This window comes from Hypanus sabinus, chromosome 6, assembly GCF_030144855.1.
Source record: "Hypanus sabinus isolate sHypSab1 chromosome 6, sHypSab1.hap1, whole genome shotgun sequence".
Classification (NCBI taxonomy): domain Eukaryota; kingdom Metazoa; phylum Chordata; class Chondrichthyes; order Myliobatiformes; family Dasyatidae; genus Hypanus; species Hypanus sabinus.
The window spans coordinates 80,396,261-80,422,125 of NC_082711.1; the positions used below are offsets into that span (position 1 = coordinate 80,396,261).

Below are 25,865 nucleotides of genomic sequence, written 5' to 3' on the forward strand. Positions count from 1 at the left end.
ATTGCTGTTCTGCTATCATCTCTGCTGGTGTTCCCTTCGAATGAACTTTGGACAGTTCTTCTCGCATGGCTCTATAATTCACTTTACTCCACAGTATGACTGATACATTTTCTCCCTCTCAAACTGCAGGATGAATTCTATCATATTATGGTCACTGTCTCCTAAGTTTTCCTTTACTTTAAACTCTTTAATCAAATCTGATTCATTACAGAACACTCAGTGCAGAATTGACTTTCCTCTAGTAGGCTGAACTACAAGCTGCTCTAAAAAGTCCTCTCGGGGGGTGGGGGGGGGGGATCACGTGGGGTCTTGGTATGGATTAGACGTGTGTCCTGGGAGCTGCGCCTACCTTCACCTTTTACCTCACCCAAATAGCAGTTAATTCTATTTTTTAAGTGACTGAAGTGAGTTGTAATGGGCTGAATGAAATGACGAAGCCAAGTAAAGGGAAGAACCAAGAAAAGGGCGCAGGAGAAGAAGATTCTGGTGAGAGCTCCACAAAGCTAGCGGGCCCAGAAGAAGCTAAAGCCAATGCTGCTAGGGCCCTGGTCCCTGCTACCATCAAAGAAGTCCTTGAGGTGGTAAACAGACTGTACAATTTGGTAGACAGGAGACATGCAGAGCACAATAAGTCAATCATGAACTTGACAGTGGCTCTAACCGAGGTCAGTAAGCATGTTTCTTTAATGGAGGATGGCACCGAATCGAATGAGAGATGAATCAAAGAGTTGGAGAGGTGGCTTGAAAGTCTAATATCCCAAAACACGCAGCTACAAGCTAAGGTGGATTACCTTGAAGCCCAGTCTCACCATCAAAACATTCGTATTATCGGGATTCAGGAGAAAGCCGAAAACAATAAGCTTCCGAAGTTGGTAGGGGAAGAACATTTCCATCAGCCGATTAAAGTGGACCGTGCCCACCGGAGCCTAGCACCTGCTAAAAATGGTAGGCCAAGAGCTATTATTGTGAGGCTACACCATTACCAGGTTAAAGAGCTGGTGCTACGGTTGTCCAGGGAGAGAGCTCTGCTGATATATGTCGGGCGTCCGGTGTCCATTTACCCGGATTTAACTTTGGCTACCATGAGGCAACGTCAAGATTTTCAGCCCATTGAGAAATGCAAAGCCATGAAAATTAGGTATGGATTCTGGTATCCGGTGACATTTGTGGTTACAGTTAACAATAGCACCAGTACATTCAGTATTACAGCCGTAGCGGAGGAGTTCCTGAGCAGAAAAGTTAAAGATTGGCATTCGGACGCCATATAAGCCTAAAAATGGATTAACACTGGGTAACTGGATTCATCGTTGATCGATAGCGGCTTCATCTGGAGACTGTTTGTTATGTTCAGCGCATAAGGAACTGAAAAATAAGCTCACACAAGATGTAGGTGAGGACTGATCGTTATTGTTTATTTTTATATTTCATGGTGTATTTGTGAAGAGGTGTTTCTCCCATGTGGGCTTGTGGATATAGCTTTGACTCTAGGTTAGGGGTATGGAAATACTACTACTGGTGTGTTTTATTTTTGGGAGGGTTTTTTGTGTTACTCAAGGGGTTGTTACAGCACATCTATTTGTTCGAGTTAAGTTTGTGTTATGCCACGATCATACAGCATATTTTTTTGTTAAGCAGCAGATATGACATGTAATTCATAAGCACAGCACTGGTGAAGCTAAATTTGTCAGCTGGAATGTACAGGGGATGAATAGTCCACTGATGAGAGGGAAGGTGTATGCACATCTTCGTACATTCAAAGCTGATATTTGTTTTCTCCAAGAAACGCACATTAAGAAATCAGCGGCGAAAGTGCTTTGTCCCTCCTGGGCATCTCAGGTCTACCAGTCAAATTTTAGTACTAAAACTAGAGGTGTTGCAATCCTAAAAAAAAAACCATACCATTTGTTCACACACAAACTATCGCTGACCAGAGGGGCAGATATGTAATAGTAAGTGGAATATTAAATTCTATACCATTGACACTAGTAAATGTGTACAGGCCCAACTTTGATGATCCAATTTTTTTTCAGAATTTCTTTAAGACCATACCAAATCTGTCTGATTCTAACTTAATTGTAGGTGGAGACTTTAATTGCATCTTAAACTCCCTCTTAGATAGACAACATCCTCAAGTTTGTTCATTTAAAAATAGTGTAACTCTTAATAATCTCATGCAATCGTATAAAATAGTGGATATTTGGAGGCTTCTTAATCCCACAAAAAAGGATTTTTCATATTTCTCTGCAGTACATAAACCCTACTTTAGGATCGATTATTTTCTGTTAGATTCGAAATTGGTCTCATTAGTAGTCGTTTGCACTTACCATAATATGCTTGTATCGGATCATATTCCTGTCTCTCTTATATTCAAACTGAACCACAAAAGAGGTGAATATAGTTGGCGGTTAAATAATGTTTTGCTAAAGGATAAGGGTTTTTGCTCTTATCTTTCAGATAAGATAGATCTGCACTTAAGCACCAATGATGTTGGCGATGTTGATTCCACTCTTTGGGAGGCTATGAAAGCAGTTATTAGAGGTTGCATAATAGCATATATGAGACAGCAGAAAAAAGAAGATTCAAGAAAAAGTTAACTGAAGTAGATGATCAGTTGGCAAATCTGGAAGCCTTTTGTAAAGTAAACCAGGAAGCAGAATTACTTAATAAGATTACTGCCTTACGGTATGAGTATAATTCTATAATGTCCAAGAGGGTTGCAAAACTACTAACACAAGTCATTCAGAGGTATTTTGAGCTTGGTGAAAAGCCCCGTAAGTTATTAGCCTGTCAGTTAAGACAGATGCAGGCGTCCAGGGCCATACATCGTATAAAGGCAAAAGATGGCTTTTTATTGACAGACCCAGAAAAAATTAGTAAGTGTTTTGCGGAGTTCAATGCTAATGTTTGCCAATCACAAGGAGGTACAGACGTTGAAGCTGTGGCAGCATTTTTTGATAATCTGAATCTGCCCACGCTGTCAACAGATTCAGTAAATAGACTTGATGCTGATATAAGCCCCAATAATAAGGCAGTGGGTCCGGATGGTTTTAGCATGGAATTCTTCAAAGTATTTGGTCCAAAATTGTCAACTCTGCTCTTATGAATGTCAGATCACTCCAGGACAGCTTCCAGATTGCCACCTACTTTATGTAAAGCCAATGTTTCTCTGATTCCAAAACTAGGCCGTGATCCCGAGGTGGTTTCATTATATCACCCCATTTTGCTGCTGCCCATTGAAACCAAAATTCTCAGGAAAGTCCTGGCCAATAGATTAAAAGAATGCATTTGTTCTATTATTCATCCAGATCAAACTGGCTTTATGCCAGGTAGATGTATGCATTTTAATTTGCGTCTTCTTTTCAATATTTTATATACAAAACATGCAGAAGAGGCTGTAGTCATTTCATTAGATGCACAACGTGCGTTTGACCAAGTGGAATGGCCATTTATGATGTTTGCACTTAAGAAATTTGGATTTGGACCATCTTTCATCAAATAGATTGAGATAATTTATTCACACCCTTCTGCCTCTATTATCACTAATCAGAATATTTCCTCCCCTTTTGTAATTCATCGTGGGACTCGTCAAGGCTGCCCCCTTTCTCCATTTTTGTTTGCAGTTATCATTGAGCCACTGGCTATTAGCATCAGACAGGACCCTTTGCTATCTCCCATTGATACGCATGGTCATAAAAATCACCTTTCCTTATACGCTGACGATGTCCTTTTATATATCTCCAGCCCACAAACACCAATACCCACCCTTCTGACTCTAATTAATAGTTTTGGTAGTTTCTCAGGTGTCTCTATTAATTGGGATAAGAGTGAACTAATGCCAGTCACTGCAGTGGTTAATACAGAGTATTTACAGTTTATTCGCTTTAAAATAACTTATGATCATTTTTCCTATCACAAAAAAACCCAGATGACCTTTTGCAAGTGAATTGGCAAAACAAAGTTGAACAGGTTAAACACAATATTGACTTCTGGAAAACCTTTCCAATTTCTTTGGTGGGGAGGGTTAATACAATCAAGACGATTGTACTGCCACGATTTCATCACCTTTTCCAGTCAATTCCATGTTTTATTCCTCTGTCATATTTTAAGCAATTGGATTCAATTATTATACCCCTTATTTGGAATTATAAAGCCAGTAGAGTTACTAAAAAACCACTGTCAGAGCTCAAGGAAGCAGGAGGTTTTGCCCTACTGGACATTAACATGTATTACTGGGCTGCCCACCTGTCCATTCTTGCATGGTGGAAAAAAGACCCACCTTCTACCTCAGACTCGTGCCCAGCATGGTTACTCATAGAGCGAGTGCTTTGTAAGAAGACTTCCTTACCAGCTCTCCTTAATAGCCCCACTGCAGTCAATAAGTCACATTTTAGTAACAGCGTTGTGGTTGGCAGCACTATAAGAATTTGGAAGCAGATTCAACTACACATTAAGGCCCCAAAAACTTATATTGATACTCTGATTTGTGACAATAATTCCTTTTTGCCTGGCCTGAATGATACTGTTTTGTCTTCCTGGAAACAGAGTGGCATCTGTAGTGTAGGTGACCTATATATTAATGGAAACTTTGCCTCGTTTGCGCAGTTACAAGCAGTTTACAATATCCCTGCATCTAGTTGTTTTAGATACTTACAAATTCGAGATTATGTTAGGAAATATATACATAATTTCAAAGTTTTAGACAAACATGAGTCCCTGGAGGCAATAAATAAATTTGATCCGGTTACTCCTAGTGCCGTATCCTATCTTTCTCAGATCCTACATAATGGAGCTCGAGTTACTGTAGGTCTCAAACAGGCATGGGTGGTTGAATTGGGTATAGAACTGACAGAGGAGGTCTGGGATGAGTGTTTAAAGAGTATACATGATTGTTCGGTCAACGTCAGACACAGACTTAAACAGTTTAAAACAACACATAGACTCCATTATTCCAAAGAAAAGTTGCACAGCTTCTATCCTGATGTTTCACCAGTTTGTAATAGATGTAAATCTGAGAACAGTAACTTGTCACATTCATTCTGGTCATGTTGTAAGTTTTATGCATACTGGAAAAGTATTTTTCACTGTTTCTCTGAGGCTTACGGAAAGCAGTGGGAACCAGACCTGCTCATAGCCCTCCATGGAGCAACAAACTCCCTATCTTCAGCCAATAAGTATGAAAAAATGGCTGTATTGTTTGGGATGGTGATTGCTAAGAAGTTAATCCTGCAAATGTGGAAAATGGACTCTGTGGCTGAGAGAACTGACAAATACTTTACATTTGGAGAGACTGTGACTATGTAATGAGGACAGAGGGGGCATCTTTGAAAGGATATGGGGCCCTGTATTCGACTTTCTTACAGGGTGAGGACTGAGGTTTTCTTGTTGCGGTTCACCTCTGCTGTGTATGTTTACTCTTGCCTTTATATTATTCTCCCTTTTGCTGAGTATTTAATTTGATTTTGTTAAGGTCGTGGTCTTTGTGGATGTGCTGTATTTTTTTGTTGTTTATTTGTAGAAAAAAAAATAAAAAATACATTAAAAAAATTAAAACTGGAAGCATGTGTGCCAAAAAAATAAAAATAAATTTTTAAAAAAAGCAAAAAGCCCTCTCATACGCATTCTACAAATTCCCTCTCTTGAGGTCCAGATAGTGTGTACCATTTGCTTTCATAATTGCTTATTTCACCTGCCTGTTAGCTTCAATAACTTGAGTATAGGAGCTTCTAGTTTCATTAAACATTATGTTTTAATTCAACATTATGGACCAGTGACCATTGTTTCCAAAAGTTTACATTGAGATCCAAAACTGTTGACCTAACATTTTTTTCACATTATTCCTGTTGGCGTACCCTCTTCCTCAATATCTATATTTAATAAAGTGTCTTAGACACACCTCTTAGTATGTTTTCTGTTTGCTTTGTATCATCAGTAAACTTAGAAACATGACTTTTGGTCACCCCAGCCAAATTATTGCTATTGGTTTGCCTAGCTGGGTCTTAAGAGTTGATCCCTGGGATTGTTTTCTTTGGAGAAAAGGCAGCTCAGTGGTGAACTCAGAGGTTTATAATATTTTGAGGGACATTAGATAAGGTGGATTGTCAAAATCTTTTTCCCAGAACAGGCAAGTCCAAAACCAGCTGGCTTTGGTTTAAGGGGAGAGATGAAAGCCTTACAGGGATGTGAGGGGCAAGTTTTCCACACAGACGCTGATCACAAAATGGGACAAACTGCCAGAGGAGGTTGCAAAAGTGGGTATGACATGGGGGAAAAACATTTTCACAAGAATAGGGAAGCTTTAGAGGGATGTGAGCTAAAAGGCACTAGCTTAGGAATCACGTTGGACAAGTTGAGCCAAAGAACTTGGCCTGTTAATATGCTGTGTTCTGACTACATGATCCTGAGGTACCACACAAATGACGGCCTCACAGCCCAAGTAAAGACTTATTTATTGTCACTCTTCTTGTCTGTTCACCAGTTCTAAATCCTTAGCCGTATATTACCACCATGTCCATGGGCCATAAATTTCTTGTATGGAACTTAAAATCATCTTCTTCAATTCATACTGCATTGCAAAATAGAATATATTTGAAAATGGGTTAATAGAAAAAGAATTGCTGTGCTAACAAAAATGCTTTTGTTAAGAAGGCAAGAACTCTATCAATTATTACATTTTCGGCTGTCTTTCCAGTGACTGTCTTCAAGATCATCCAATTCAGGATGGTCAGCAGACAAATCTTAATTACTGCCTTTTCAACCATTTCAGGGAATGAGCACCACTCACAGTGTAAGGTTGTTTTACTTCATCAGTTGCGTACTTCCTTTATTTGTTTTTAGTTATGATCTAAAGGGGTACAGACAGCATTCTGCAGCAATTATTCTTACATTATATAATACCAATAGAATATCACTAATTTGAACTTTTTTTTTGTTTCTTTGTTGTTGCAGACAGGAATGAAACGTGTTGTCACTCATCTTCAATATGTAGCATGGCCTGATCATGGGGTTCCTGATGACTCAATGGACTTCTTTGACTTCGTGACTTTTGTGAGAAAGAAACGGATTGAAAGGGACAATGAGCCAATTATTGTTCATTGCAGGTACTCATTTGCTTTTCTATAGGGAAGTCAACTCTGCATGCCAAGGAACAAAATACTCTCATATTGATTTTGGTTGCAGCTACAAGGTGGGTCTGTAGAATACCTGACACCCTCTCTTTAGGTCTATCCTCAGATAGAGTATGATAGCTTCTCTAAACAGTTTATTGATTATTAGTACCCTTTTATCACTAGTCTTTGAAGTCTCAACTATAATAAAGATGTTTATATTGAATTTTAACATGTGTCACGTAGATTTAAAATACCATTGATTTGGCTCGCCATTTCAAGAGAAAGCATTGTATGAGAATTAACTTTTCAATTTTTTGTGTATATGAAAGTATCTTAATTTGTAAGTGCTTTACACCAAAACTTTGGCTGTACTGTGATTGTTTTGAATGTTATATTGTATGAAACTAATGCAATTGTATGTAAGAGATTTCACATTAGTGGATAATGATATTTTTGACTAGTTCATTACTTAAAACTGCTTTGCTCTTGTCTCCAAACTCATTGTGTTTACTATTTGGACATTTTATAAGCCAGTAATATTGAAATTATAGTATTGTTCAGCTATTACTAAGCTTGTATTTCTTACATTGCCACAGAGGTATTTTGTACCACTGTTATTTTCTGTACTTGCTATATTTTGTAATGTGTTTATCTTGTAACATCCCAATTGGAAGATCCGGACTGAAAAATAACTTATTTCTATTTTCCTCAGCCTGATATCACATCAGTGCAAAGTATAATTCCTATTCTTGTAATAAGTTGTATAATAGGTACAGACTGATATCTTTCTTCCCCTACATCTGTATGTACATCTATTTCTCATTCAATCACGATTATTATAAGTGCTCTCAATTGCTAAATATGTAATTATTAAATTTGTTGTCTCCAATTTGCATTTAATTTTACAGTGCTGGAATTGGTCGAACTGGTGTTCTTATTGCCATGGAGACAGCAATATGCTTGATTGAAAATGACCAACCTGTATACCCTTTGGACATTGTTAGACGAATGAGAGATCAGCGAGCTATGATGGTACAAACATCGGTAAGATTTGGCTAATAAGTATGAAGTAATAATATAACTATTTATGTTTAAGGATCCACAGACAACATTTGAGCAAATTTCCAACCAGTGCTCTGTGTTATGCATTTTGGCTATTTTATTTTCTATTCCCACTAAATATGTTTATGGTTATGACTAAAGCACGCTCCATTCCCTTACTGACAAGGCAAGCAGACAACTTACAAATCTGCCCTCACTGATTAACATAAATTATTTTATAATTTCATGTTACAGAGTCCTTTAAACATTTGTCCTTATATTTTAATAGAGTTACCTTAATTCATATTTAGTCTCTCTTTTCAAGTTAATTGTATTCTTTGCTATATGGTGTACATACAGTAGATCTGCATCAGCTTACATGACTGCTAAGTGTTTTTAAATGTCGATTATTACAATTAGGTTGCCATCTCAGCATTCTAAGTTGCTAGCTGAAGTAATTGTTTTAGCATCACCAATAGTTACAGCAAAAATTCTCTAAGAAGTAATTGAACTTACAAGCATAGAGCTCCTTTTGACTGCATTACAGGGTGCCTATTTTAAAGTCAGAGTTGAATCTATTGTCATATGAACAATTACATGTAAGCTCAGATGAAATGAAAGACATACTTGCCACAGCATCACAGGCACATACCATTAGACATACAATGTCCACATTGTGAACTTCAATTACACACATTTTTAGAAGAAAAAAAAGAACAAAAAAATGTCCATTGTGGTGCCAAGTGGTCATTGTTTTAGTACACCAAGATAATGATTAGGATTGCACAGCTCAGTTCAAGAACAGAATAGTTGAAGGGATGTTACTATTCTTGAACCTGGTGATGTGAGACTTGAGGTTTTTGTGTCTTTTGCCTGTTGGTAGCTCTGAGAAGGTGGCATGGGTCCAAATGGTGGGATCTTTGATGTTGCCTTCTTGAGGCAATATCTCATGTACATACAACTGACAGTGAGTAAGGATATACTTGTCATGTATTGGCAGTGTCAGTTACTCTCTATAGCTTCTTGCATTCCTGTACATACAAATCTCCATACCAGACCATGATGCAACCACTCAGGATAGTTTTGATGCTGCATCTGTAGAAATTTGTTAGTGTGTTCAGTGACGTGTCAAGTCTCCACAGAAAGTAAAGATGGCAGCATGCTTTCTTTTTGATTGATTCTGTCCCATTTCAGGATCTTAATTTACTATTGGTGGTAAAACATGACAACTGATCAGAAAGTAGGTTGACGATCTTCAAACCTTGGCTCAATTGGTCAAACTGACTCCCTCGAAGTTACTTTACAGATGAAGTGCCAGTATTAAAAGAGATCCAGATGACAGCAATGTTAGGCTTGTTTGTTTTGCTGCCAGATTATTTTACATTTTTCCATCCTTTTATAATTATGATGGTGGGTAATTTTTAGCACATAAACACTTTGAACACCTAAAAAAGAAAGTAGTTCCTTAGTTATGTCAAATATTGAAGGATTCCTAAGAAGTAGTTTACAGCTTCAAAAATTTTCCCTAAAACTAGATTTCAATGTTGGTAGATGAATTTAAGACTTTTACAATTTCTCTTGAAGTGAAGCGCTTGCTCTGGCATACCAGAATTGATAAAACTACGTTTTTGTCGTGAATGTTTTTCCTATTTTTATACAAGTCCTTGAAAAGGGAGCAAAATGTCACAAAAGCATGTCGGTAATTAGGTCACAAACCTCATGTTTAATCTGGAATCTAGACTAATATCACATTTGAAAAAACATTATAGCTTTCAGGTCAGAAGATAAGGCATCATGCATGTTATATTAGATGGAGGTATCTTTAAATTTGGATATCTCGTGCATCCACCAAATCATGCCTATCCATATTTTGCAATCCACCAATATTGTTTACCACATTACCCTACCCTACTAGGGGTTAACCTGAAAATTATTTAATATTAAATTCTTCTTTCCAAATTTCCAAACTAATTAGTTGGTTGGATTTCATCAGTCATAACTATAATATATCTTAGTGGAGGTCAAAACAAAATGTTTCTATAACTTTGGCTTTGATTAACCAAACTATCTTCTTCTATCTGCAGTTTTATGTTCAATGGATCCACGTTGCAATCATACTCAGCATATCCTCTGCAATGGTCTCTTTTCCTGCTTATGTACCTCCAGAGTCTCTTAACTTATTCTTTGACTTATTTCTGATTTTCGTCTACTTGCTGGCCCTCAGCAATCTCATCTGGAAATGCAATATCTTTTTCCAAATGTACGCCAACACAGCAAGTAGACCACTTCCACTTTCGTTACCATCCTTGATTATCCTGTTCACAGGCACCCCTCACTTTATAACCTCTAGATTTGACTATTACAGCCTCCATTCATCTTCCACAGACAAGAACTCAGCCATAATACTGCCAACTCACAGTTAACCATTGCAGCTCCATTCCCTATTGATTTGGTACAGTCTGCTAAATGTTTTCAGTATTTCTAACATTGGCAGAGCTTTGCTATTCAATCTCTTGCTGATTTAGACACAAGTTAAACATGCTTACAATAGAATAACTACATTCCTAGTTATAGAGTAACTAGAACTGGCCTTTCTAGCATTCTTTCATTTCTGATTTTCAGTAATTATGTTCTGTATTTCACATTATAAGCACTTTTTATTTCCTTTTTTCTCATCCATCTCTTTCCATTTACCCCTCATCCAAGCTGCCTAAACGCCATTAATAGGCTTCCACCTTCCCAGCTGTCAATGTGATAGCCCTTTTCTTCTGGTCAATTACTGATATTTGTTCTCCACATGCTTCTTTAAAATAAGCCTGTATTCTAGCTTTTCCTTCATTTGAAAAATTTTCAACAACTTGAAACATTAAATCTTTTCCTTCACCACAAATGTAACCTAACCTATATAATATTTACAACATTTTTTGTTTTAATTTCAGATATCCAGCATCTGCAATTTTCTGTACTCTTCAAAGCAAATCACTCTTACTAGTTAGTGTTTTATTCCTTAACCTGAAGTAACTTCTCCCACACTGGCACAGTAGATGATCCTTCCATGACATCTTTTCTTTGGCAAAGCTACTCTTTCCCCCTCTTTTACCTCCTTCCTTATCCCTTCTGAAACATCTAAACCCTAGAACATCAAGCAGCTAATCCTGCCATTTTGATAGCCAAGTATCTGTAATGGCATCAACCTTATAATTCCATCTACTGATCCACACTTTAAATTCATCCCTATTATTCTTAATATATCTCACATTAAACATTTCAATCCATCCAGCTAACTGCGATTATACCCTATCCACTGCCCATCCTTCTCTGCACGTAGTATCTACTTTACACTAACTGCTCCATCATCTAACCTAATGCTCTGGTTCCCATCTCCTTCCAGACTAGTTTAAGCTCTCCCGAACAGTTCCCACAACAATGTAAGTCGTTCTTGAGTTCAAGTGTAACCCATCACTTTTATACAACTCACACTTTCTAAAGAAGAGATTCCAGTGATCCACAAATCTGAAACCTTTCCCCCAGCACCAACTGTTTAGCCACACATTCATTTGCCATATCTTCCTCTTCATACCCTCACTGGCACGTGCCACAGGCAGCAATCCAAAGATGACTACCCTTGATGTCAATCTTTTTAGCTTCCTTCCTGATTTCCCTGTATTCACTCTTTAGGGCCCCATCCCCTTTCTTACCTATGTCATTGGTACCATTGTACAGCACCGCTTCTGGCTCCTCACTCTTCCCCTTTAGGATGCTGTGAATTCCATCCAAGATGTCACTGACCCTGGCACCTGGGAGGCAACATACCATATGGGAGTCTTATTCGCATCCACAGAAATTTTTAACTGTTCCCCTAATCAGTGAATCCCCTATCATTATCGTTTTCCTCTTCTTGCTTTCTGGTGAACAGAGCCAGGCTTACTGCCAGACACCTGGCTACTGTAGCTTTCTCCTGGTAGATCATTTCCACATCCCTGCCCCCTAAACAGTATCCAAAATAGTACACTTGTTATTGAGGGGAATGCCAGAAGAATACCCTGCAGTAACTGCCTATTCACTTTCCTATCTTGATTGTTTGTCTGGTTACCTGCATCCTGCAACACAAGTGTGACTGCCTCCTGTAACTCCTGTCTGTCAACCCCTCAGCCTCTCAAATGATCCATGGTTCATCTATCTCTGTTTTTTTAATGTAATATGTAAGGAGATGTAGCTTGATGCTCTTCTCGCAGGTGTCACCATCAGGATCACTGCAGGTCTCCCTGATTTCCCACATCCTGCAAGAGGATTTTACACTGCCTTATCTGCACTGCTGTACCTATGCAGTAAGAAAGACAGAGACCTTATCTGAACCTCACCTTAGCTTCTGCTCACCATAGCATCCTGAAGCAAAGCATCAATATTTCTCCACGCAAATTGCTTCCTCTCAGCGTGGCTGGACCTGAAACCTCACTTTCTTCCCTGTGCCTTCGTAGTGAGGCCTTTTTCTCCTAAAAAGCTGCTCAGTCTAGTTGCATGGGCTAGTTACTCCAGCTCTTCACACCAAAGCCCCTAGATCCAAAGACTATAAGATATAGGAAAAGAGTTGGTCCATCAAGTCTACTCCACCATTCCATCATGGCTGATTTATTATCCCTCTCAACCCCATTTTCCTGCCTTCTGCCTGTAACCTTTGTTACCTTAACAGCACACCCTAACGCCTTCACCATCATTCTAGAGATTTTAACCAGGCCAGTCTGAAAAATTCACTAAGCAACTACCATCAGATCGCTTGCAATACCAGAGGAAACAACATACTGGATCATTGTTACACCGCCATCAAGAATGCCTACCATGCTATTCCACGCCCTCACTTCAGAAAGTCTGATCACCTGGCTATACTTCTGCTCCCTGAGTATAGGCAGAGACTGAAGATTGCAGCACCAACAGTGAGAACCAAGAAATTATGGACAAGGGAAGCACAGGAGCACTTACAGGACTGCTTTGAATTGGTGGACTGGACTGTATTCAGGGATTCATCTTCGAACCTGGATGAGTATGCTGCAGTTGTTACTGACTTCATTAAAACCTTTGTGGATGAGTGTGTGCACACAAAAACTTACTGTACATTCCTGAACCAAAACCCATAGATGAACCAGGAGAATACAATTACAGCTGTGCAGATCCCTGCTTTTCCTAATGACCCTGTGATCTCTGTCTCAGAGGCCAGTGTTAGGCTGTCTTTAAAGTGAGCGAACCCTCGCAAGGCGGAAGGTCCCGATGGAGTACCTGGTAAGGCTCTGAAAACCTGTGCCAACTAACTAGCAGGAGTATTCATGGACATTTTCAACCTCTCACTGCTGCGGGTCAAAGTTCCCACTTGCTTCAGAAAGGTAACAATTATACCAGTGCCTAAGAAGAATAAAGTGAGCTGTCTTAATGACTATCGCCCAGTAGCACTCACATCTACAGTGATAAAATGCTTTGAGAGGTTGGTCATGACTAGGTTGAACTCCTGCCTCAGCAAAGACCTGGACCCATTTGCAATTTGCCTATCGCCACAATAGGTTAATGGCAGATGCAATCTCAATGGCTCTTCACACAGCTTTAAACCACCTGAACAACACAAACACACCTATGTCAGGATGCTGTTCATTGACTACAGCTCAGCATTTAATACCATCATTCCCACAATCCTGTTTGAGAAGTTACAGAACCTAGGCCTCTGTACCTCCCTCTGCAATTGGATCCTCGACTTCCTAACCAGAAGACCTCAATCTGTGTGGATTGGTGATAACATCTCCTCCTCACTGACAATCAACACTAGTGCACCTCAGGGGTGTGCGCTTAGTCCACTGCTCTTCTCTCTGTATACCCATGATTGTGTGGCTAGGCATAGTTCAAATACCATCTACAAATTTGCAGATGATACAATCATTATTGGTAGAATCTCAGATCGTGACAAAGAGGGTATATAGAAGCAAGATATGCCAAACTGTGGAGTGGTGTCGCAGCAACAACCTGACACTCAACATCAGTAAGACGAAACAACTGATTGTGGACTCCAGAGGGATAAGACGAAGGAACACATACCAATCCTAATAGAGGGATCAGAAGTGGAAAGTGTGAGCAGTTTCAAGTTCCTGGGTGTCAAGATCTCTGAGGATCTAACCTGGTCCCAACGTATTGATGCAGTTATAAAGAATGCAAGACAGCAACTATACTTCATTAGGAGTTTGAAGAGATTTGGTATGTTAACAAATACAATCAAAAACTTCTGTAGATATCCTGTGGAGAGCATTCTGACAGGCTGCATCGCTGTCTGTAATGGGAGGGGGGGTGGTGGTTGGTGGGCTGCTGCACAGGGCAGAAAGAAGTTTCAAAGGGTTGTAAATTTAATCAGCTCCATCTTGGGTACTAGTCTACGAAGTACCCAGGACATCTTCAGGGAGCAATGTCTCATAAAGGCAGCATCCATTGTTAAGGACCTCCAGCACACAGGGCATGCCCTTTTCTCACTGTTACCATCAGGTAAGAGGTACAGAAACCTGAAGGCACACAGTTAGCAATTCAGGAACAGCTTCTTCCCCTCTGCCATCCAATTCCTAAATGGACATTGAACCCTTGAACACTACTTCAGTTTTTTAATATATTTTTGTTTTTTGTTGTATTTTAATATATGTATACTGTTATTGATTTACTTATTTATTATAATTATTTTATTTTTTTCTTCTATATATGTATTGCATTGAACTGCTGCTGCTAAGTTAACAAATTTCACACATACCGGTGATAATAAACCTGATCCTGATAATCAAGAACATATCAACTTCTGCTTTAAATATACCCAATGACTTGGTCTTCACAGCTGTCAGTGGCAATGAAATCCACATTCTCACCACTTTCTGGCTAAAGAAATCCCTGTTTGTCTTTGTTCTAAAGGGACACATCTTGTATTCTAGGCTCTCTGGTCCTAGACTTTCCCGCTATAGGAAACATCCTCTCCACATCCATTCTGTTTAGGCCTTTCAATATTTGGTAGGTTTCAATGAGCTCCCCCTCATTCATCTAAACTCCAGCAAGTACAGGCTGATAGCCATCAAACACTGCTCATGTACTAACCCTTTCATTCCTGGGATCATTCTTTGTGAACTTCCTCTGGACTATCTCCAATGCCAGCGCATCCTTTATTAAATAATGAGCCCAAAATTGCTCTCGATACTCCCAAGAGCAGTCTAACCAATGTCAAGGAAACCTCAGCATTACGTCTTTGCTTTTTTATGCTTGTCCTCTTGAAATGAATGCTTACTATTGCATTTGCCTTCCTTACCACTGACTCAACTTGCAACTTAATCTTTAGGAAATCCTACACAAGGAATTTCAAAGTCCTTTGCGTCCCTGATTTCTAAGTTTGCTCCCCGATTAGGATGTAGTCTACACCCTTATTCCTTCCACCAAAGTACAAGACCATGCATTTCTCTAGACTTCCCTGCCCATTTTCTTAATCTGTCGAAGTTCTTCTCCAGACTCTCAGCTTCATCAGCATTACCTGCCCCTTCCCCTGTCTTTGGATTGTTAGCAAACTTGGCCACAAAGCCATCAGTTCTGCCATCCAAAACCATTGACATATACAGTAACAAGAAAAGGAGCAGTCCAGACACTAACACCTGCAGAACACCACTGGTCAATGGCAGTCAACCAGAAAAGGATGCCTTTATTCCTACTCTTTACCTCCTGCCAGTAAGTCATTCTTTGATCCATGCTAGAAATTTTCCTGTAATACCATGGGCTCTCAACTTGTTTAGCAGCTTCATGTATGGCACCTTGTCAAAGGCCTTCTGAAAATTCAAGTAAGCAACATCCACTCACTTCTTGCAATTCTTTGAGGAAATACCAGGCGGAATAGGTGGCTCCTTTGTCTATCGTCTTATAGAGCTAAGTCGATATAGGAGACAGCAGGAATTCACTTTCTGATGAGCTCAATGCCTTCTATGCTCGCTTTGACCATCAAAACGGAGGAATGATCATAAACTCCCACATCCCCCTATGATCCCATGATTTCAGTCTCTGAAGCCAATATGCGAGCAGTCTTCAGAAGGGTGAACCTGTGAAAAGCATCCAGCCCAGATGGGGTACCTGGCCAAGTACTAAAGAATTGCACCAATCAACTGTCTGGAGTGTTCACGGAGATCTTTAAGCTCTCGCTTCAGCAACTTGTGGTACCAACCTACTTCAAGCAGGTTTCAGTTATGTCAGTGCCAAAGAAGAACATGTTAGTTAACCTGTCTCAATGGCTAGCAACCAGTAGTGCTTACATCCACAGCGATGAAGTGTTTTAAGAGGTTGGTGATGATACATACCAACTCTTGCCTGAGAAGTGACTTGGATCCACTCCAACTTGCCTACTGGAGCTACAGGTCCACAGCAGATGCCATAGCATCGGCTCTTCACTCAACCCTGGAACATCTGGATAGCAAAGGTGCATACATCAGGATTCTCTTGATCGACTACAGGATTCCCATAAGAGTATTCAATATCAGCAAAGCTCATTTCAGCAGGTTTTGTTGGGGCAGTTACTCTTCTAAGCAAACTGTGCTTTTGTACCTGTTGCACTCAGGTAACACTGGCACTTGCTTTTCATTGGCTATTTTGTTTGCTTCAAAATACTGCTCAATACATCCAACGTACATCACCCAATTGTCTGTTATAAAATCGAAACATTTACCTTTCTCATGTAGCCAGCCATTTCTGCTTTTATAATGTTTGTAATCACCCGGTACTCACAGTTTATGAACCTGAGAATTTGGTACACTTTCTGCCTTTTTTAAACTGGGCCATCTCTGTCCCCTTCTGAAGAAGCACGTGGTGTACTTTTTTTCTCTTACTTTTCAAAGAAAAAATGTGATGCACTTCAACAGTTAAGTAGTTGTCTCAGGTTTGTTTTAAATCTAATTGTTATGTTTTGTAAATCCAGAAGTTAATCAAAAGAAAAATACTGGAGTTGGGAATAATTTTTCTACTTTGTTTTACTTAGTGTGGTGCTAATATAGGACATGGTACAGTAATATCATTTGCTGTTCAAGTACTTCTTACATGTAACCCAAAATGAATTATGTAAACACAGAATGCTTAATCAAACAATATATTTACAATATTCCTCAAATATTACTGAAATATTAAATGAATAACAAAAGCCACAGATCTCCACTCTTAACACTAGCCTATTGTCTCCTAAATCACCTCTAAAACTTTGTTCTCCGATGCTTTCCATGCATGGTCTCCCAAAATACACAAAATACTTGCTCATTTTTTCACCCTCATAATTCCTCAGCTATTTATCATACACATCCATGCCAAGCATTCCTGGCTCACAAGGGATAATTCTTGAATGTTTAAGGTAATTTCTACAGATGAACTCTATGTCAGTTGTATAGTCACAAAATTTAAATCATCCATTTTTATTTTGTCCCTTCCAGGTAATGAGGTGGTCCAAAGAATCACTAATTACCAGTTTGATCACTGGGTTACGTGACTTCATCGGTCTGCAATATTTTAGTAATGACTTAGAATGATGTGTAATTTTTTCACATTCACTTTTTCCCACAACTAGTAATTGTTGTTGCAGCCATTTTGACCTTTGGAAATCTCTGTGTGCATTGCCATCTTTAGTAGTGATTGCAAAGGTCTCCTGATCACTCATCAGTTTTATTCTGATTTCACCAAGAAAATCTGCAGACATAAAACTATCACAGCAAAATATTCAGAAGAAATTGTTACTTACTACTCATTGGTTCATGTGTAGTCGGTAGTTAAAACTTTTGGGCTATTCTTCATAATTGAACAGGATTACAATGCTATTTATTGTTGTTTGATTATTAAATGTCCAAACAAGTCTGGTTTTGATCTTCCACATGTTGTTATTGAAAGTTGACGTAATTAGCAAAGCCAGTGGGCAATTCAGTTCACCGTTTTAGTGATAAGCATCAGTCTTCTCCATGTAGCTACTCAGAATTGCATTAGGTTTTAGGCCTTTATTTTCCCAAAGCACAGGTGTGCTGTACTGATGTGTTAACCTCAAGTATATACTCAGACTTTGAAACTGTAATGTCAAAAGGGGTATCACTTCTTGGATTGAAAACCAAAAATAAAACTACTTATACTAAAAATATGAAATAAAGCAAAATGCTGGAAAATCCAACAGATCAGGTAGTATTCTTCACAGAAGATAAAAAAAATAACACTTCAGGTTGAAAAGTGATTGACCTGGAATAGTAACACTCACTCCGTAGAAGCTGTCTGTGCCAAACAAGATATTATCCTGGCCCACACAAAATGCTGGTGGAACCCAGCAGGCCAGGCAGCATCTATAGGGAGAAGCGCTGTCAACGTTTCAGGCCAAGACCCTTCGTCAGGCCACTTCTCCCTATAGATGCTGCCTGGCCTGCTGTGTTCCACCAGCATTTTGTGTGTGTTGCTTGAATTTCCAGCATCTGCATATTTCCTCGTGTTTGCATTATCCTGGCCCTTATGCTTATAAAACTTTTCTATAAGCGTACCTTTTGACTTCTAAATATGCTAATTTTACCTACCTCAATCACTTCCTCTGGCAAAAATTGTTCGCATACTCAGCACCCTCTGTGTGGAAAAAACTTGTTTCTCAGTATCGTTTTAGATTTTTTTCCTCTCAGTTTAAGATCTATACCCTCTAGACTTCCCTACCATAGGAAAAAAAAATTGACCATTTACCTTACCTAAGTTTCTCAGAACTTAGAAAAACAGCTGAGGTCACTGCAGGGAAATCAGCCTTAGCTTATCCAATCTGTTCTTAAGACTTAAGCCCTCCAGTCTTGGAAACAGCCTTGTGAATCTTATCTGCGCCCTCTCGAGATTCATCACATCCTTACTATAATATGGTGTTAATGTGATAATTTATTTTATTTTTTGCTTTAATCAACACAACATTTAATTTCTTCCAGAGTCAATACAAATTTGTATGTGAAGCCATCCTGCGTGTATATGAGGAAGGTTTAATTCGACCATTGGAAGCATGCCACAAAGCAAGTTAGAACTGTTGCTGGAAAATGTGAAAATAAGAGCGCAAACATCATTCGATTCTTGGCCCTCTTCAGAATCTAAGAGGAAACGAACTGGATGATTAAGCAGGCCTGGCACTTCACCAAGTTTCAATAAGGAATATTTTTGTTTTAAAAAAATGCTATCTTTTAGTACATACTATATATAACATTTTTTTTATTCAAAGGAACTCACTGCATCATGAAATTGAAAAGATGACTGCAATTAAGTTTAATCCAAACAGCAATTAGCTCAGCTAAAGATTAAAAATAGAGGAAATACTGTATGTCTTGTTAAAGCTGTTAATATTTTAATTTAATCAATCAAGAATTTTTGATCAGAGCAGTTCTTCACCACTTTGCTTCAGGAATTATGCTCTTGAATCAAGACTGAGTACTGGAGCCAGGTGGACCCAGACTAAACATTGGTAAGCAGATTATTGTCAAATGTAGCTTTGTCAATAATACTTTTCATCATCTTACTAATCATATGAGTACAGTGATGTGTTGCTAATCAGTTATATTTTATTTGTCTTCCTTTTTGCAAACCAAGTATATTTTGAGCAGGTTTCCATATATTTAAGCAGATGCTGGTGTTGCAACACTACTAAAGATTTTAGTAAAGTTGCAGCTAATTTGGCACCCAGTCTTCAACACTGCATCTATGGCATTGTGAGTCCTAGACCCATTGCTATATTCAGTGTCCTTCAGCCAGTTATTAATAGTACACAGTATGACTGAATCAAGTTTGTTAAGTACTGGCATTAATGGTTGTGAGGGCCTTTGGAACAATCTGGGACTGAACTTCCATGCAGCAGTTACGGCTAAAGATGGTCCAAGCGCTATAATTCATCATTGTTGAATTTCAGAGATTCTTGGAGCTCCATGAGTTGCTTTGTTGTCAATTTGTCTACTGTCATTCATTACTCGCCTGCAAATTTTTCATCAAGCCTTTTTTGTATTGATAAACTGAGGAGCAAGCTTGATTTGTAATGAATAACATAACTCTTTCTAACTTTGACCCTTGAAGGTAGCTTTGAATCTCCTCCATAAATCTTCTGAAATTGTCTTGGGTAACAGTGGTAAAGAGCAATCAGTTGGGTATTGTGACCTGCAGCCATTTTAATCTGATTTTTCCATTACTATCCCACACAGGATATCTAGTGACCATCAAATGAAAATGCTGTCCACTTCTAGCTCTATGAGCCAAACCATTATGGAAGCATCCTTTCCTATCATCATCTACTTGCTGAAATAGTTTGGGGCCTTGGTAATGGTGGAATCCTAATCCCAAAACTTCAGAGATAAGATTATGTAAATCCATGCTTTCTTTGGCAAGTCATTTTCTGAATTCAATGTTCCTCCTACTAATATTATAATGAATGTGCAGTATGTTGTATCTATGAACTTATATGTCATAATTGTCCTTCATATTAAGAAAATGAATATCAGATTCAGATTTCAGGTTCATATTTATTTATTGCATATATATCAAAACTTAGAATTGCATCATTTGCATTACAATTAACTTCCCTAGGAATGTGGAGCGATCACACAAAATGCTGGAAAAACTCAGCAGGTCAGGCACCATCTATGGAAATGAATAAACAGTTGGCATTTTGGGCCAAGACCCTTCTTCATGACTGGAAAGGAAGGGGGAAGATGCCAGAATGAAAAAGTAGGAAAGAGGAAGATGAATAGCAAGAAGGTAATAGGTGAATGTGAAAGGTAAAGGGTTGGAGAAGAAGGAAGCTGATAGGAGAGGAGAGTGGACCATAGGAGATAGAGAAGAAGGAGGGGCATCATAAGAAAGTGATAGACAGGTGAGGAGAAGAGGTAAGAGGCCAAAATGGAGAATAGAAGAGGGAAGGGGGAGAGAATTTTTTTTACTGAAAGGAGAAACTGATTTTCATGCAATCAGGTTGGAGGCTACCTAAACATTTATTAGGAGTATGCTGGGGATAGCCCACAAATGTCTCCACACATTCTGCATAACATGCCCGCATGTCCCTCATATTAAGAAAAAAATCTCATGGGGAAATTGTGAAGGCCAATCATTCTTTAATGTAGTTGCTCATTATACATCAAGCTTGCATTGTATGACCATGTTTCAACTCTTAATCTTTGTGATCCAAAGAATATGCAATCAGCATATCACAGTCATGCTGCAATATCTGGTTATGATCCTTAGGTTTCAATCTAAGGGAATTTAAATAGTTTTTATTTGTTTAAAATAACACTAGTCAAACACCTATTAAAATAATACTGAATAACCTGTATAAATTGTTTCTTAAATACCCAAGTTGCAATTTATTTTGAAAATCATTTGACAGTGTCCACTGTCAATATCATAATCAAAAGTAAATGTAAGTATACTGTGGTACTGAGATGTAGTTATTTAACTATAATGGAATAACGCAAGCGTTTTTGTTCACTGATACTTCTGCTATGCTAATCTATTTAAACTGACTTTTTAAACTGGGATTGAAATTAGTCAAAACTTGAGAATAGCAAATATGCAGTGTCATAATCGATTTAATAATGATGTGTTGGAGAAAATGAACATATATGTCTCTTGTACCAGAACATTCTTGGACAAGTAGTGAATGTTGACTCTTGTGCCTGGTTTAAGACCATAAGACATGGGAACAGAATCATGCTATTCAACCCATCAAGTTTTCTCCACCGTTTGATCATGACTGATTAATTTTTCTCTCAACCCCATTCTCCTGCCTTCTGCCCACAAACTTTAACACCCTTACTAATCAAGAAACTATCAAACTCCACTTTAAATTTACTCTATGACTTGGCCTCCACAGCCATCTGTGGCAGTGAATTCCATAGTTTCACCACTTGTCACTAAAGAAATTCCTCCACATCTCTGTTTTAAAGGGTGACCTTCAGTTCTGAGTCTGTACCCTCTTGTACCAAGATTCTGCTGCTGAATCCTTCTTCACATAAATAAGAATGATATTGATAGAGGAAGCTACATTGTTTTCATGCTAAACCAGAAGTCAATTAAAGCTAGTGGGAAAAGTGAAGATCAAAGTGCCTAATTACAGAAAAGTTTCATGAGCCGATTAACTTCATTTGATGGCAGGTTCATCACATGAAGATGACAGAGAAGTGAGGTGAACACCTCGTCCAGATCGGATATATCAAGGAAATATCCAAAGCCCTCTGATATTTGTAGATTGGCAGTCATGATTAGTATTTCAGGTTTAATCCCATAGGACTTTAGGAAGGGGACTGGAAGAACCAAACTGAGAGAGTTCAGATAGCTAAGATTTTCAAAAATCCTTTGATAGTCTCACCAAGCATGCAGCCAAGAATGTGTTTTTGTCCTCCTCTCTCCCCTCCCCCCACTCAATCCATAGTAGGATAATAACCATAATCAAATCAATGAAAGACCACATCAACTTAGGTGTTAAACCAGTGGGCAAAATGCTAAAGTATCCCAAGGGATTTTTTGTCATTTTGCATGCTTTAACCAAGAAGTGTGTCTTTCAGTGCTGGAGACTGAAAAGAAAATGCCTCTGCTTGCTAGAAGCATCCTTCTAATGTGTCTTCTAGATTTGCAATAATTGCTTCCACTCTTTACCGATCTCTTCCTTTTTTAAGAATGTTTGTTCTTTGGTTGTGTTTTCTCCTGATAAAATTCTGGCCATGTCAATAGCACCTTTCATTGCATCTGTACATACATGTGCATATGACAATGAACTTGACTTAGAGTTATTTTCTTTTGAAAGTCAAAGTGTAAGCTTCTTGCATGGAACAATAACAATAATTCATTCCAAATGTCATTATGTGATAGTAACCAAATTACTGAAAAAAACTAGAAAAATATCACAGATGCTTAAAATCAGAAATAAAACCAAATCAGACAGCATCTATGGAAAGAGAAATAGTAAATATTTCAAGTCAAAGATCCTTCAGCTGATGGAAGTCCCTTCAACCTGAAGTATTAATACTGCATACAGAAATAAGTTTCCTAATTTCACGTGTGTACACCTGGCTCTGATTTTTAGATAATGCTGCAAGTTTCTTACACTTCCCAACCAGCAGGGATAATTTTTACTATCCTGTTTATTACTTTTACCATCTTATAAACCCTGTTCAGTACAAAACATAACAGTTTTATGATGCAAAACATTTCAGTGGAAAACTGCATTAACACACTTTTATTAGATTCCTGTGGTGCAATTGTGAGCCTTGTTTAAAGGTAATTGCTTTTGTGCTGGTTTCTGGGGGGTTGGGAAATCCAATTGTGTAAGGAGGCGAGAAACACTGTTCCAGAAGATAAATGCCTTGTTTTTTTTAGCATGCCTTGTGAATAAGGAGAAGCAGATATGCTTGCCACAGCCGCTCAGCATAGGCTTTGGCCTTGCATCATGTTTAGCTATGATCTTAATCAGTTTTGTCTATGCCACATCCTGAGGCTCCTGTACCTTCTTCCTGATGGTAGCAGCGAGAAAGGAGCATGTGCTGGGTGGTGGGGGACCCTAAAGATGGATGCTGCTTTCTTGTGACACTGTTTCATATAGACATGGTCAATGGCAGGGAGGGCTTTACCCATGATGGACTGGACTGTATCCACTACTCCTTTTGGATTTTCTCCCTCTCTCTCCCTCACCACAGGAATCTGCAAAATATGGTGTGCACATTCACCTAAGGACAGTGGGGGCATTTCTACCTTGAAGCCACATATAGTGTAATAATGTTCCATATCCAGTGACAGGAGAACACAAATGTAGTGTGTTTACTACAACATCCAGGAAACAATTTCCATTGAGAGTTGGAAATTAGAAATGCCTCTTTCAGAATAGCTGTTAGTTATCATTCGTTCAGAGCATTAATGAGCCAAATCTTTCATGCTGGGGTTTACTTATTTTCAATTAAGTGTGAAGTACCAATACTTTATAGTTCCTAAGTTTTGAGTGGTGACAGCATCTGCATTTCACATTAATTGTGGAAATAAATTACAACTATTATTTATAAAATCGATACTTCTCCCCTATCTGCAACTAAATTGATTAAGATAATTCAATATATTTTATAGATTATATTACATGCATTACAATATTACTAATTCGGATTAATAGGCCCAGTAACTTGTAAAATGTATTGCTTATTCTCAATTATTCAAGATTTGGAAATCAAATGCACTGAAATGTCTGCCAGAACAGTTTTTTTAAAATTAAGGTTAATATTAAGGCTAATGAATATTAATATAGCACTGGTCACTTAACTTATTTTGAAATTTAGTTGAATGTATCAAGCATCAAGGTAATCCTTCAAGCTACTTGTGTCTAAAATCTATGGACACATATTTTTCAATTTGGTCAATGACCATGCATCATTCTCCTTTATTTATTTTTGTTTTGTTTGTTGTATGTCTAATTCTGAGAGATGGAATTTACTATTGGTATTCTCATTTCAGATACAACAATGGTCTGTCTGTAGTTAAAAATTATGCTGCAGAATTCTTTATGTAACATTGAACAGTACTATGAACACTTTATTGCTTAAACTGTATGTGACCAGTCAATTTGTTCTTTAATATTTAAGAATGGTCAGTTTGCCATTTTGACTTTTTATAATATAACATTTTTATTGATCTGTATGTAAGGCAAAATAACCTGCTTTTTTTCTCTCCTTTATTATGGCAAATACTGTCTTTTGATTATTGCATTATCGTGACTACTAAGATTCAGAATGCTGCTCAGTTTCTGAGAGTGCATTGGTGATGCAAGTATTTTTGTAACACAATAATTCATTCAAGTTCAGTATGATTATCTGCCATTGTGAGAATTAAGTAATTAAATTGTGATTGTGAATAATTTTTAATTCTGAACTAATATCTTAATACACTGAAAAATCATTAAATTCTAACCTGGTGTTCATATTTTCTACATTTAAATTATTGAGATAGGAATGTACCTAAATGAATGTAATAAAGCAAAAGATTTGTTTTATTTTTGTAGCTTTATTCAAAATTAATAATATTCATAATATTACTTATCTAAAGTTGTTGGGAACCGTGCTTCAGCATGATCAGATTTTAAGTCTCATTTTTGGTTGACTTATGTCAGTAAGCTGTAAGAAAATAGTGTTTAATTGGTACAATAAAGTTTTGCTTATTCCTAAATACAGTGTGCCTTTTGAGGAATTATTGAAACATTTCACATTAATTGCTGCTGAATTGCACTTCTGCTGAAGCCACAGGACAATGTTAAAAAAGGAAGTGTTGAAATAAAAATAATGACAAATGTTTGATATGAGTAGCATAGGTATAATTGTGGCAGAAATAAGCAGCTTTGACTTAAGAGTTCATGTTTAAGGAAAATAAATTAAGAATAATAAAGAAATTGTTTACTTTCCAGACACTCCAAGAGTGTGGAGTTACTGAAGTTGCGGGAGTTACTGAGTTGCATAAGAGGTGGTTGTGGAGGAAGTGTATTGGCATGGATAGTTGACTGGTTAACCAATAGAAGGCTTTCTTTTCCTCCTCCACATTGTTTGCATTACAGTACAACCCTCTCAATATCCGATTACCAGAAATGATTAGCACTATCAAGTTTGTCAACATTCCCAACTAAGCTCATCATCACATTATTTTTATTTTAACTTTGCTAGTTGTATTTTTTACTGTGTACCGTACACT

The 25,865-nt window shown here is 38.1% G+C and overlaps 1 protein-coding gene across 1 annotated transcript in view; it reads left to right on the forward strand.

Moving 5' to 3' along the window:
• The window catches only part of LOC132395615 (tyrosine-protein phosphatase non-receptor type 3-like), a 171,479-nt gene extending 146,130 nt beyond the window's left edge, over nt 1-25,349 (forward strand). The window contains exons 25-27 of the mRNA XM_059972479.1: nt 6,946-7,097; nt 8,015-8,150; nt 19,106-25,349. Of these exons, the coding sequence (XP_059828462.1) occupies nt 6,946-7,097; nt 8,015-8,150; nt 19,106-19,195 (378 nt within the window). The 3' untranslated portion in view covers nt 19,196-25,349. The remainder of the gene's footprint in view (nt 1-6,945; nt 7,098-8,014; nt 8,151-19,105) is intronic.
• The last annotated feature ends 516 nt before the right edge of the window (nt 25,350-25,865 follow it).